General features: G+C 42.7%; 1 protein-coding gene across 2 annotated transcripts in view; it reads left to right on the top strand.

Annotated features, from left to right (window-relative positions):
* The window catches only part of MCC (MCC, WNT signaling pathway regulator), a 362568-nt gene that overhangs the window by 336293 nt on the left and 11794 nt on the right, over positions 1–14481 (top strand). For both annotated transcript variants that reach the window (XM_014521105.2, XM_006026174.3), the window contains 3 exons: positions 7–241; positions 6606–6812; positions 7781–7878. In XM_014521105.2, the coding sequence (XP_014376591.1) occupies positions 7–241; positions 6606–6812; positions 7781–7878 (540 nt within the window). The remainder of the gene's footprint in view (positions 1–6; positions 242–6605; positions 6813–7780; positions 7879–14481) is intronic.

Below are 14481 nucleotides of genomic sequence, written 5' to 3'. Positions count from 1 at the left end.
TTTCAGTACTACCAGCTCAACTGCAAGTAGCTGTGATACAGAGTTCACAAAAGAGGATGAGCAGCGGTTGAAAGATTACATCCAGCAACTGAAGAATGATAGGGCAGCAGTCAAACTCACCATGTTGGAACTGGAGAGCATTCACATTGATCCACTCAGTTATGATGTCAAACCTCGTGGAGACAGTCAGAGGCTTGATCTGGAAAATGCTGTATTGATGCAGGAACTCATGGCTATGAAGGTATTTTATGCGAAGCAGTCTGTGCCCTGGATTACTTTATCTTGAACTAAAACTAGAACTCAGGGTAACAACCACACCCGTACAGATGAATAGCAACTTAAGGCTGAGCATCCTTGAACCCCTGATCTAGAAACACATTTCTAATTCCCGACTACAGGCTTTATGTATCTAGCTTGTGTGCACAGTCCTTACATCCCATTGGGATGCTGTAACAATAGCAAGCATGTGATTAGCACAGCTTATCCTTCTCTTTGGAATAAGCTAACCCCTATGTAAAGTATCCCTGTATTTACTGTCTCTGAAAAGGTTTCAGCATACCCATAATCATGTATCTTATGCAGCCTGTTAGACCTGAACAATTCAGTAGGAATTATGGTATTATGTAGTACTGTCCCCCAAAGCTTTCCCTTGCTATATCCAGAGCAATCAATGCTGCTTCCCTTGGGCTTGTTTGTTTTTATGTTAAATTAGATTGTTGTGCTGCTTCTGTACTTTCCATTGCTGCAGATATTTAATTTTTCAGATGTAATTGCGTTGTGGAAGTTAGTAGGGAAGTTTTTGCACCCAGAAGATAGGCATGAATGTTTCATTCCCTTCCTACCTCCACCTCCACCCACCTTCCCTAAACAAATCTTGACAGTAGTTAATTGCTGCACTGCAGTCCACCTCACTATCTGCTAGAGCACCCAGCAGCAACAAGTAGGCATGTTCATTTGATGTTTCTGCTCAGATCAGCAATAAAATAGTTGGAATTTTCTTCAGGCTTTACCATTAACATCCTTTTGTCATGAATAAGAATGATTTAATTTTGTAGTTCTGATTGTCTGTAGACTAACAAACACGTTTGGCTAATGTTGAGATGTAGCCAAGATTGGGGAAAGACTTTTTTTTAAGTCTGCATTGATAATGGATCAAACTGCGTAGCTGCATTATACTGAACTTATCAAGTTCCCTTAATGATAAGTGTGTGACATGCCTAGTGCCCTTTCTGTCTGCAAAGCTGTGTTAGGGTCACAGACATGGAAGATTAAGGTGATTTTTGGGGTGGGGCAAGGGGGCACATAGCAGGGTTGGCATTCACACTCCAGTAGCTGGATAGTGATGGAGGGCAAGAGCATTAGCAATGACTAAGCCCATGTGAACTAAGCAAAGACTTTATCTGCAACGCTAAGCTTATGACATGGTAACTGACAAGCCCAGATGGTTGCAGCAGAGATATGGCAGTGGAGTTGCTGGAGGGAGACCAAGTGCATGGCATAGCAATACTACTGTGATGCTTCATTACTTTTCTCACTGACTTGCACATGTGCAGCTCCCAGGCTTGCAGGCTGAGGCAGAACAAATCCACCTCCATTTAATATTGCCTCAGGAAGGAGGAAGTGTGTCTCAAAAGCTTTCATCTTTAATGTACTCAAGTGATCAATCCAGAGCCATTCTTGAAACTGCTGTAACACAGATTTGAGGTAGTAGCAAGAAGCAGGTGGTGTAAGAGCACAAAGGTTTACCGTTGCAGTTTCGTAGGACTGAACTGTGGCCCTGGTCAAAAGACAGAGTTATGTGGATATAACTAAGAGTTCGATTTTTATACCAATTTAGTTAACCTGGTTTTATACCAATTTAGTTAAACTGGTTCGACTTTCTTGTCAGTTTAAGCCTGTCTTCTGTTGGTGTAGTCTGTCAATGTATAGGTGCCATTTGAACCAGTGGGGCATAACCTTCTAGCATCATGGACCCAGTGCTTGTGAAATGACTGCACTACAGGCCAACACTTTCCTCTTGTAGCGAAAGAGAGGAGAGAGGTGGCTGGGGGAAGAGAGGAAGAGAGCTTGCTTCCCACAAACAGTATTTACCATAAGGGAAGGGGACAGAACAGGGATCACTTCCAGTAAGTAATATAGAGTACTGCGTGCAGTTCTGGGCGCCGCACTTCAAAAGGGATGCGGATAACCTGGAGAGAGTCCAGAGAAGGGCCACTCGTATGGTTAAGGGCCTGCAGACTAAGCCCTACGAGGAGAGACTAGAGAACCTGGACCTTTTCAGCCTCTGCAAGAGAAGGTTGAGAGGCGACCTTGTGGCTGCCTATAAGGTCATCACAGGGGCACAGAAGGGAATTGGTGAGGTTTTATTCCCCAAGGCGCCCCCGGGGGGTACAAGAAATAATGGCCACAAGCTAGCAGAGAGCAGATTTAGCCTAGACATTAGGAAGAACTTCTTCACAGTTAGAGTGGCCAAGGGCTGGAATGGGCTCCCAAGGGAGGTGGGGCTCTCCCCTACCCTGGGGGTCTTCCAGAGGAGGTTAGATAGGGATCTAGCTGGGGTCATCTAGACCCAGCCCTCTTCCCTGCCTATGCAGGGGGTCGGACTCGATGATCTATTGAGGTCCCTTCCGACCCTAACATCTATGAATCTATGAACAAGAGGGTTGCAAAGGCCAAACTGTTTGCCCCTGCTCCTAGTCACCTCAAGGGCCAGATACAACCCATGGGCCACACGTTAAGCACCACTGGTCTAAACTGATGGAACCAAGCTAAGCTGATATAAGTCTATACACAATACGTGCACCAGTTTAACTCAACCAATTGGAGTTGAAGTTGTGCAGATTCTGTGTGTAGAGTAGATAGAAGCATGCATGCCAACATCTTCAACCTTGCATTTGTTTTCATTCCTCACTTTCCACTGTGTATGCTTTTTGGTTGATCCCTGCAAGACACTGAGATGTGCCTTCTTGTTTACTGACTGCTTTATCCTCACACCTGCAGTGGGTATCATCACCATACTCCAGACACACTGGTTTCAGGGGATCTATTTGAAGTCCACAAATGTCACTCTTTACCGAATAAAACAAGGCACTGAGTCACAAATTCATAGAAGTGACCGAAGTGGTCATCCAATCTGATACTCTTCATAACTAATAAAATAATTCACCCTTTAATTTGTCTATCAGCTCTATAACTGTTCTTTACAATAGAGCAGTGGTTTTCAACCTTTTTTAATTTGTGGACCCATAAAAATTTTGAATGGAGGTGCAGCCCCCTTTGTATTGTAAGTGTGGGTATTCACATACTTTTGATAGATCATAGTAATCTTTCGCAGACCCCGTAAACGTAGGGTCAGCAGACCACAGATTGAAAACTACTGAGCTAGAGCATATCTCTTAGAAGGAGCCCCACCTTAATTTAAAGCAGTGGGGTTCTTAACTGGGATGTCATGGTGGCAGCAGCCAGGTAAAACTGCCCTATATACACACTCCTTCTGCTTTAAGGCTCTGATAACCCTAAAGCTGTAGCTGCTGGCTGGTGCTGTAGCCCTTCCTGTTCTGTGCCTCCCATGCTCCTCCCAGAAACAGGGACACACAGGACTCTCACGCCTCTGTTTCTGAGAGGAGTTGTGGGAAGACCAGGAGGAGAGGTGAGAGGTGGAGATGGACGAGGAAGAGCTACCCAACCTGCAGCAGCTCCTGCCTGCTTTAGATTAACTAGAGCTCTAGTGCAGCAGTACTGTGTGCATCACAGCTCTTCCTGAGCTATCTGTGCAGCAGACGTGGGGCACTTTTACCTGGAGATGGCCAAACCTGGTTGACAGGCATTGAGGTCATAGAGAAGTAGGGCTGGAAGGGACCTCTAGAAGTCATCTACTCCAACCCCCTGCCTGAGGCAGGATCATCCCTATTCAAACCATATCATGCAAGCATAATCTAAACTCTACCTAAGACTACCCTCAACCCTAATACAACATAGACCCGACACCCTAACCTGCTGCAGGTTAAGGTGGGGGACTATGGCAGCCAATGTCCTCCTTCTATGAAATGTTGTCAATAAGTGCTCAAGAGGCCCCAGGTAGAGGGCCATGCCTCTTGCTACAGGGAAAGGCAAACCCCCCCACAGCCTGTACCAGTCTGCCCATGGGGTAAAAATCCTTCCTGACTCCAGATACAGCCATCAGTTCGACCCTGAACGGAGGGGTAAGACCCTGTAGCCAGGAACCTCTGGCTTTGCTCCTAGCAGGAGAATCGGCACACCGCATTTGAAGTCCCCAGCCTTAGCTGTAGCCAGCTCCCAATGCCTCTAGGGAGGCTTAAAAACACCCTGGCACATATAGCAGAAAAGTGGGGAGGGTGAAGTGGGAGCAACCAACAAAGCCCAGAAACATGGGAAATATCCATGGTAGTACATAGGCGTAGCTATGCCTACATCATCTCTGACCAGTGGCTGTCCAACCTCTTCTCAAACATATCCAGTGATGGAGAGTCCACAGCTTCCCTAGGCAGTCTATTCCACTGCCTCACTTTTCTCACACTGAAGAAGTTTTTCCAGATATCCAATCTAAATTTACTTTGCTGCAACTTTAAGCCATTGATCCTGTGTAACATTAGAGAAAAGTAAATGGCAGCCCTTCAAGTATTTGAAGACTGCTGTCTTCTCTATGGTAGCCCTTCGAGTATTTGAAGACTGCTATCATGTCCCCTTTTAAACATTTTTTCTGAAAGCTGAACAAATCTAACTCCTTCAGCATCTCCTCATATAACTTGACTTCTAAGCCTTGATCATCTCTGCCCATGTCTGGACCCTCTCTAGCTTCTCTGTGTCCTTTTTAAAATGCAAAGCCCAGAACAGTACATCAACATTGGTTCTCTACTGGGACTGCTGCAACTTTCAAAGAAGTGCTGGAGGGGTGCTCTGAACCTGAAAAGGTTGAGAACCACTGATTTAAAGACTTCAAGTAATGGAGAATCCATGTGCCTAAGTAAGTTGTTTCAATGGTTAATTACTCTCATTGTAAAAAACAACAAAAAAAGTTTTTTTCTTGGGCATGTTTGTTGGGCTTCAGCTTCCTGCTGCTGGATCTCTCTTTCTGCTAGATCAAAGAGATCTCTACTAACAGAAATCTCTTTTGCAAGTGGATGTTATGTGGACAGTGATCAAGTTGCTGCTTAATCTTCTCTGCAATAAATTTAGGTAGAATCATATCATCTAGTCCAAACTCTGCTCAAGCCAGGATAATCCCTATCCAAACAATCTCATACAAGTCCTTATCTAACCTATTCCTAACATTACACAATCAACTCTTTGGCATAACCACAAGGCACATAGCCCAAGGGCACCAAAGCACCCCAACGTGCCACAGGTAAAGCAGGGGATTAACAGCAGTCAGTGTGCTGGTGCTGCAAGAGCTGTTAAAGTGCACTTGAGATCCGAGGAAGAGAGCTATGCCTCTCACTATGGAGGAAGGCAAAAATCCCTACAGACCAGTTTTTTTCAAGTCTGTTAGGTCAGATCTTTCTTTAGTCATTCTTTTAGCTCTTCCTGAACCTTTTCCATCTTCCTCTTTGGAGTATGAACACCAGAACTAGAAACTGTATTTCATTAGTCGTCTCAGAAATGGCATTTAAAGAGGTCCAGGACCACCCAGTAAATTGTATTTGATAGTCCCCTGCAAATTATTCCAGGATTGCACCCACCCTTTTCTCTACAGCATTCCACTGGGAGCTCATGTTCAATGAATCACCATTGAACTGTCATCTCTAAATCCTGCTTTCCAGGATACATTGCCCAGTCCTATACAAGTGACCTATATTCTTTGTTGCTACATCTTATGACCTTGCATTTAGCTATATTAAAGCACATGCAAGTGCATGCAGTTCAAGTGATGCCAGATCTAACTGACCTGTCCCCATTACTATGTTCCTTTCTACCAATTTTTGTGTTTTCAACAGATTTTATCAATAATGATTTTACATTTTCTTATGGATTATTGATAAAAATAATGATTAGCATCAGGCCAAGAACAAAACCATGTGGGGTCTTACAGAAACAAACCCACTGGGTGACAGTTCCTCATTTACATTTTTCTTTATAGTTTGTCAGCTACCCAGGTTTGATCCATTTAAGATAGCTCCATTAATTTAAATTAATTATTTTTTTCCTTAGACTACCATGCCTCTCTTAGCATGTAACTTAATCACCTTTGAATTTGGTTGTGACAGTCTAAATGCTAATTGGTGTACCCAGAAAGAAGCGAATATTGCACCAACTTAGACTTATCTCTCAATCGGGTCTTTTATATCCAGATAAATGCAAGTTGCAAATGTTTTCCTAGTTATTTTTGCTTATAAATATAACACGCGTGATCACATTCAGTTAAAAAAAACACATTTACTGTAGAAAACTCCTGTCTGTTATGTGTCTGCAAATGATTCCTGTTACAAGAGCACACATATATTGTGACTCCCAAATTAAAAATACATTGAAAATCAAACTAAAGCTTGAAGCATTGGTAAGTAATGCACATGTGATTTCATTCCTTGTCTAAACACTGTCTCCTATTTGTGTACAATTCTTTGAAGTGATCTTCCTCTCTTCAACAGGAGGAGATGGCTGAGCTAAAGGCACAACTGTACCTTCTAGAGAAAGAAAAGAAAGCACTTGAATTGAAACTAAGTACCCGAGAAGCCCAAGAACAGGCCTACCTGGTCCACATCGAGCACCTTAAGTCTGAGGTGGAAGAGCAAAAAGAACAGAGGATGAGATCTCTCAGCTCCACCAGCAGTAGCAGCAAAGACAAAATGGGCAAGGTCAGGAATTAATGAGTTTCCAGATTCAGAGTAAACATAATTAATCACATTTCTTCCCCCAGGAGGTATAAGCATGATAACCACTCTGGCTTTCATGTACACTTGCACAATCCTTTCTGATTCTTTCAGGTATTAAGTGGCATGTTCCATTCTAGGATTTAGGAACACTTTGATCCTATATTCCCTGACTGAAGTGCACTTATTATTTCTGGGGAGGAATGCAGTCAGAACCAACCCCACTAACTGTTATTGCAAAGATTATTATGGTCTTTCAAGGATTGCTTCTCCTTGCAAGTTGATGACAGAGGATATACATATCCAGAAATAAACTGGGATCCACTAGACCGCATATGTCTAGAGAATGGCTAAGGATTTAATTAAAATCCTATCCTATAGTCTAGATAGGTTTCAATGAATGGGGAGGAAATTATTTTTAATTAACCTAAGCTATGTTTGTTTAGGTTTATAATTTTACTATGAAAATGGGAATATTTTAAATTCTGTAACCCCTCATTCCCTCATCTGTGCTTCTGTGTCCCCAGAAAACCACGCCAGTAAAAAAAAAAAATTTTTTAAAGGGGAGGAGGGTGCAGAGGAGTGGAGCAGTGTCCTTTTCCTATGGATATTTTGGTGAAACATCCTTTGAATTTTTGTTTGGTCAGTGGGTATTTTCCCCCTTTAAATATGGTGTTCACATGTGAAGTGAAATAAGACACCAATGAGAATATGCACAATAACAGAGCTTAGTAAATTATTTACTTATTCGTGTGAAATGTTGCATAAAACACTAGATGAGTATGTGAAATGGTATGTCTGGCCCTTGGAGTGTGGATCTACCTTGTGAATTGTGCAGTGTTTATTTTGTTTTGGCTCAGTTTAAAAAGCATTCGTGAGCTTAAACATGCGGTTAGTTCATCCCTTAATGTGATGAGTAACTTTGGGTGAGATGATGTGCCTATATTTTTCAGGAATGCACTGATGGGACCACAGCGTCGTTAACACTAGCTGAGCTGAGACCATACAATGAGAGCGAACTGGCTGCAGAGCTAACAAATGCACTTAGGCGGTAAGTAACCTCTTCCACTTCCTGGAGACTAGATTTATGTTACAACCCTAGGGTAAAAACAGACATTGGGTTTATCCAGGGTCTGATTATCCCAGGCTTTGACTCATATCACAACAAGGACAGTATTTACACAGGTAACTTGAATGACAATTAAATTGAATTAGCCTCAGTTGTCCTTGGGGAAAAACTACTCTCAGATATTTCACAGGTACTTAAAGTGGATCAGTAGTCATGTACAAGCTGTAGGATCCCAGAGTAAAAGGCTTTGTCCCTAGAGAAATCCAAAATCTGTGTTTAAGCCGTAGAGTAAGATTTAAATTTAGGTTTTCTTTTTGGTCTGGCAGTCTTTGTAGAGATCTCTCAGGTGTGTTTATAGGTAAAATCAGAACTAAAGGACTTGCCAGGTCCTTGAGAGGTAGGGAAGTGTTGCTGTTCCCATTTTAGTTATTTGCCTGAGTTTACACGTGATTGCAGTTGCAAAGGTAGAATGAGAATCCAGGTCTTCAGCTAAGAAAATGTGCCCCAGGTCAGTACTTGGGTGGGAAACCACTGTAGAAGCTGGTGTGGTGGCATTTTGCTGATTCAACAGCTGCATTCATCTCTTTGAATGAGGACCAACCCAATTCTGTAGTTTGATGACAGGGGAACGTTGCTGTGGGAGCTGTTGGCTTTCAGTTGAGAAAGGAAACAGATATCTTGACAAACAGTTGTTATTAATGGACATACTTTTAAACTGAAGCCTGCCTGCAGTTACACACCTATTCTGTGTTTGCATGTGTAGTGACTGCAAGCTGTGCAGTTTGTGGTGACTATTATGAAAATGATGTTAAGTGATAGTGTGCAAACACATTTTACCCTTGCCTCCAGTCGTAAAGATCATCCATCCTTTGTACAGAGCTCACAGATTTATTTTTATTTTGTGTATTTATGTATTTATTTATGCAAGAGACCAGGTGTCCAGTTCCTGCCCTGATAATTATGTTCTGCCTACTAAAAATCCTTCTAACAGTTTCAGGATGAAAAAAATATTTTCTTCTATATTTTTGGCCTAAAATGAGTGTGTAGTGTTGTTGAGTCCTATCATTTTCCTCTGTAGGGTAGCTTAATTTCATGGTTAAGATTGTAAGGTGCCTATAGATACTTGAACATGAAAGGCATTATATAAATATAAGAACATCGCTGCTGTAAAAAAATCAATAGTGCTCATATTTTTGCTTTATAGTCTTAGGTTGCAGTTGCTGCACATTTAGTTTGGTTGATGCAGTAAACAAAAATGGTGGTTTAAAAAAATTGTAATTGGTGTTTGTGTGTGCATTTGGTTGGGTAAAAGCCCTAAATGACATGAGCGGAGTAATCATTGCCCAAGGGTCTTTTGCCTCATCTCTGCAGAGTCTGATAGTGGTGCTAGAAGCAGCTGGGTCAGCATTCTGTGTATATCTTTTAACTGTAGCTTTTGGGTTTTGTTGCCTTTACTCCTTGGTTTCAGGTTGATGCCCCTGGCCTTAGGTAGCAGAGGCAGAGCGGAATCACAAAGTGTGGTTTGCTAACTAGATGCAGAAAAACTTCAGTTTATCTACTGCGCCTTAAGTTGATTAGCCTGTATTTCCAGTTAAAAACCTAGCAAATGCCTAGCAAGTAGCGCTGGTTGGGCAGAAGAGGGGAAAGAAAAATAATCAAATTAAACTAGACATAAAGTTGGAGCTAAGGCTCAGTATATAATGGAAATAAGACTGAGTTAGCTATGACCATGTTAGATGGGATTGTTGCTGCCAGCAGGGCTCAAACACATATTCCATGACAAGTGGAAACAGATATTTTTCTGAGGACCATACTAGCCAAACTAGTCTATAAACTAACCGCCGTATGTGTTCTCTTGTGTTTTAGCAGTGTTCTCAGGCAAAAAGTCCTATCCAGAGGGAAGCTACTGGGACCTGATTAGTGATAGCTATATTTTAAAAAAACCATCAACTTGGTTTTGATTCCAACATACAAAGGGCCTGCACAGATTTATATTGTTGTGAATCCAGCCAAATTACTGCGTTCTTGGGGAAAGACCTTGAGATCTGGCAGTGAAAATTTCTGTTTCTCTTACTTGCACAAATGGAGAATGACTAGCATCCCTTGTGTTCCAGGCGTCTGTGAAGACTCCACTTCCTAACAGAACTGTATGTTCAAAAGTAAGCTCTTATTTAAATAAAATGTTATGCTCAGTCCTTTCATTTGCAAAGATCACCTTCCAAGTGTGAGCTGGAAGTGAAATGGTGCAGTATCATCTTCCTGAAACTTCAAAGAGCTTTTGAAGGAGGGAGATAAGAGCTAGAAAATTAACTGAAGCCTAATGGAGACATTCAAATGTGAATGTTGTTAAATATCACAGTGCTTATAACATTTGCAGAAATATCCAGCCATTGGGCTTTATCTGTTATTGTTACTTGCACTGGCAGAGACTGAGACCTCGAAGATAATAGGCTGTTAAGTTCACTCAGAATTCAGTCCTCCATCCCTATCCGTCCCTTCCTCCCTCCATCTTCCCCCCCAAATCTCCTTCATGGCAAAAAAATCCAGTCACCTCCAAACCTTCTAAAATGTCATACAGAAAGAGGGGATGAATCTCTCCTAGCACAAAGTTTCAAGCCTTCCCTACTTCATTAAAACTAGCCTTCCCTTCTAAACAGTTTCTCTTTTGCAGTTGCTGAAGTGCATTTAGAGGCTTCTCTCTTGAATTAATGCTAGTTGTGTTTTAAAATAGCTTATTTCTTTCAAAAAAAAAGGAGATCATCTTGTGCATGGAAAAAGCCTGTCATTGATCTAGTGGTTTGGAAGCATTTACTTTTTCATGGTCTGCAGCTGGTTTTGCAACAGCACCGCCAGGTCTCTGCTGCACTGCAGTAACTACTTGGCTGCTTGATGCATTCACAGAAAGTACTGCCCTTGAGTCAGCTTTTGGGGTCCACCAGCCTTGTTCCCTAAAGCGTCAGTGGTAAGGCTTGTACATGAATCGTCCGGGGAGATCCAGCACAAAGAAGATCCAGCACATTACACTTCTAACAATTTAGCAATGTGGTTTCATTGCACATTTACATTTGTTCTGGCCTGTCACTGTTTCTGTGGAAGCTAACTGAAATAAGACATGACTTCCCATAGCTGCACACACTATGACAATCCATCTGCTGTCCTTCCCATAGAGATTTATTTTCCCCTTTTCTCCATGCATAAACCACACATTAACAAATAGAATTAATTATATTTTATCTGCAAGTCACATGCTGTAATGTCACATCAGGGTCACCAAGATTCCCAATCTTGCAGGCTAGAATTATTTTAAATAAGTTAGCTTTGGCCAAGCATAAATTCCTCCTCCCAATGAATTTTTTGTGTGTGTTTTTTTCACCCCTCCCCTCCTTCACTCCCTGTGATCTGATGCTTTGATGGATATGAGACTCTTTTCATCCAAATGAAGACATTAGACACTCAAGAAAATGACTTTGTTGGCAGAAAATATTTCATTTCCAGGATGGAGAGGAAAACTATTCCCATCTGCCCAATGGCAGGGCATTAGAGCTATGGTATGTGAGAGAGGATTTGGTTAGAGTTCCCAGTGCCAGACACAGTGGGGGCCCGGGACAGCAGTGGATGTTATACTGTCTCTAAGGCGACACGTAAATGATACAGGCAGGCTCTCCTCCACTGCTCCAGGAGGGAGCACTGCAGCTTGGTTTATTTGACTTTATACTTAGTAAATGCACCATCAGGTCATAAGTCCTTACAGCAGCTACACTGAAGGGAGGAGGAAATGTGAAAAATGTCCTGTAGGGAACAATCTTGCTTTGGCAGGGAGATGGCTGCAGTGATGTAACTGTGTCTTATTTGGTCTCTACGTCCTCTGATTCTATGAAAAATGGATGAGAAGGATGAAGTGACTGAAACCCCCTGCATCCCCCTGGGACCAAACAAGAACGTTCTGATTCTTGAGGCCCCATTGTCTACTCTCACCATGCACAACAAAGCATGAGTCAGTCATGTTGGATCTTGTTTGCATTGCGTTGGATTTTTTTTCTTTCCTGTAATCTTGTATGTTCATTAAAATGCCTGGAGTGGAGGACTTGGAGTTCCAGGGATAGTTAGTGGAATACAAGATAAGTCAAACCCAAGCATGGTTGGTCAGGGGGCTGTCTGAAGTGATTCCACGATGCTGGTCCAATTCTCAGTGGATTGGTGTCCATATCACAAAAGCTTCTGTTCCTTTTGGCACCTCGGTTGTGCCCCTCTCCATGGAAAGGCTAAGAACACAAGCAGCTTACAGCAGATCGTGGACATAGTTGTACTTTTCCCTCGTGTTAGGAGATCAGCTGTGTCAACAGAAAGCTGTGGTGTATCATGACAGTGGCTGTTTCTTCATGTAATGCCAGCTACATTTTAACCAAGCTGGACACTTTGGTTTTAAGCTTCTACAAAGCCTGTATGTGTTTGGATCCTGGGTTCATAATAGAAATGAGGAGCAGCTCTTAACGTAGGAACTTGATTGGAAATAAGTATCTTTTAACATTAATAAGGCTGCTGTTGGAGATCAGGAAGCCTCAGCATCATACTATAATGATGTGGCAGAGTGACATTTAAAGTGGCACAGCTAAACGTACTTTTCTCCCATACTGCAGTACAAAGCAGACATGCAGATGCCAGTCAAGCTTTGTATTAAAAGGCAGTCTTTTCCCCAAAGCACTGGATATGCTGCTTTTGCCAGCTTTGTTTCACATTTGCTTCTTTTTCCATGACCTAATTATCACAGCTACTAAATGGTCAGTGGAGGAAAGATGTGAAATTCTCAATATTTGAGAGCCAAACAGATTGTGACAGATTGTAATAAAGTCTGCAGCACAGCTCTGCAAATGACACAGTCAGCTGCAGTATTCAAGGATCCCTGTCTTTTCATGACTCTGCTGTCATCAAGTTTCTCCCTAGCCAGCAAGTTTTTCTTGGGAAAAACACAGGATTCTGCATGGAATTTGTGGAAATAGCCATGTGATATATAACACAATAAAGCATGTCCGAGAAAGATCTCCCCCAGAGGGGAAAAAAGAACTGATTGTAGTGACAAGATGGGACAGATTCTCAGGACACTGCAGGCAACAACCTACCTTTTCAACTGAAGCTGAAGAGATTTCCTAATCATGAAGTCATTCTCCACCTTCACATAACTGAGTCGAGCTCAAAGGAGGCCCAAGGACAGGGTAAAAGACCTCGGCAAAGCTACACACAGCAGCTTGACAAGGCAAGTGCCTGCATTGCACCCCATCCATTCCAGAAGCCCCACTAGCATAATTTTTCAGAGGTGCCATACACCCAGGGGTCTCTGGTTTCTGAGAGACCTGCAGCTGCTCCAAGCCTCTATCAGGCAACACATTTGAAAAAATAAAATGATGCAGCACTCCTTGTTCCACAGGGCAACAAGATAGGTTTTAAAACATTCAGCACCTCTTTTTCATGACCACAGTCAGACCTGCAGCAGGACACAATACCCCTGCATCTGCTAGCCCAAATGAGCTTGTGAGGTAGGGAGAAGTGGTGTTTGAAATGACTTCCATAAAGCATTCTGTGAGTACCGATTTGTTGCTATCCAGAAAAACAAGCATCAGCGTAGCCATCTTCTTTTGTGTTCCAGATCCCCAAGCTAGCCCTGCATGGTAAGGTAGCTGTGCTGTTTAAATGGCTTGGGCATGTTGCATGTAGTTTTGTCATTAGATGTTGGTTTAAACTGCCAGTAAAAAAAGGATTCAGCTGCACTGATTTGAAATGTACAGCCCTGCTTGCCTGAGAAGGGGAGCTTCATTTGGAAATCCTGGTGGCTGAATCAGAGACTACATGTGTGTACTCCAGTTCTACTGGCATAGGCAACGTGTAGGAGGGTCACGGGGGGGGCACATGCCCCCCTTGAGATCACTGGTGGCCCCCCGACTGAGCGCTCCGGCTGGTAGGGAGACACAGAAAGCGCTAGTGCCCCCCCTGAAATTGGCTCTGCCAGCGGCAGAGACCTGCTGGTGCCCCCGTCATGCCCTGTTGGTGCCCCCCCAGACTCAGGAGGCACCAGTTGCCCATGTTTACTGGAATAGGAGGATGTAATGCCTAAGTAGGGGGGAATCCAGGCACGGAGAGTAGGGATGGAGGTCATGAGATCCTCAGGACCCTGTCTAAGGCAGCCTGGATCAAAACTAAACCAGCAGCAAATAGACAGAAAACCCCAAATCCCATTCTATTGTCTAAGGTTTATGCTGTAGTTTCCTTCTCCAACCAAAAAGGATTCATCAGCATTTTGTGTGGCTAGAATTTGAAATGAGAGAAAATGCAGAGGCCCTGTTAACTACCCTTTCAAATAAAGCCATTCCATGAACCTGCGCCAAAAGCTCTTTAAAGCATTCAGCAATTGTCCCTTTTAATTCCACCCAGCAATTGTTGTAAAACCAAATTGTCCATTACTACTATGTCAACAATTTCAGTGTATAAATGATACTATTTTTCCAAGGATGTAGCTGAACATGCTTACTCTAAAGGTAATAGTCCCCCTTTTAAACAGGAAAGTCAGGGATTTCCCCAGTGGGCTTCTTTAGT

This window comes from Alligator sinensis, unplaced genomic scaffold, assembly GCF_000455745.1.
Source record: "Alligator sinensis unplaced genomic scaffold, ASM45574v1 scaffold225_1, whole genome shotgun sequence".
Taxonomy (NCBI): domain Eukaryota; kingdom Metazoa; phylum Chordata; order Crocodylia; family Alligatoridae; genus Alligator; species Alligator sinensis.
Note: the sequence above shows the minus strand (reverse complement) of the source record. Positions and strands in the feature narration are given on the sequence as shown.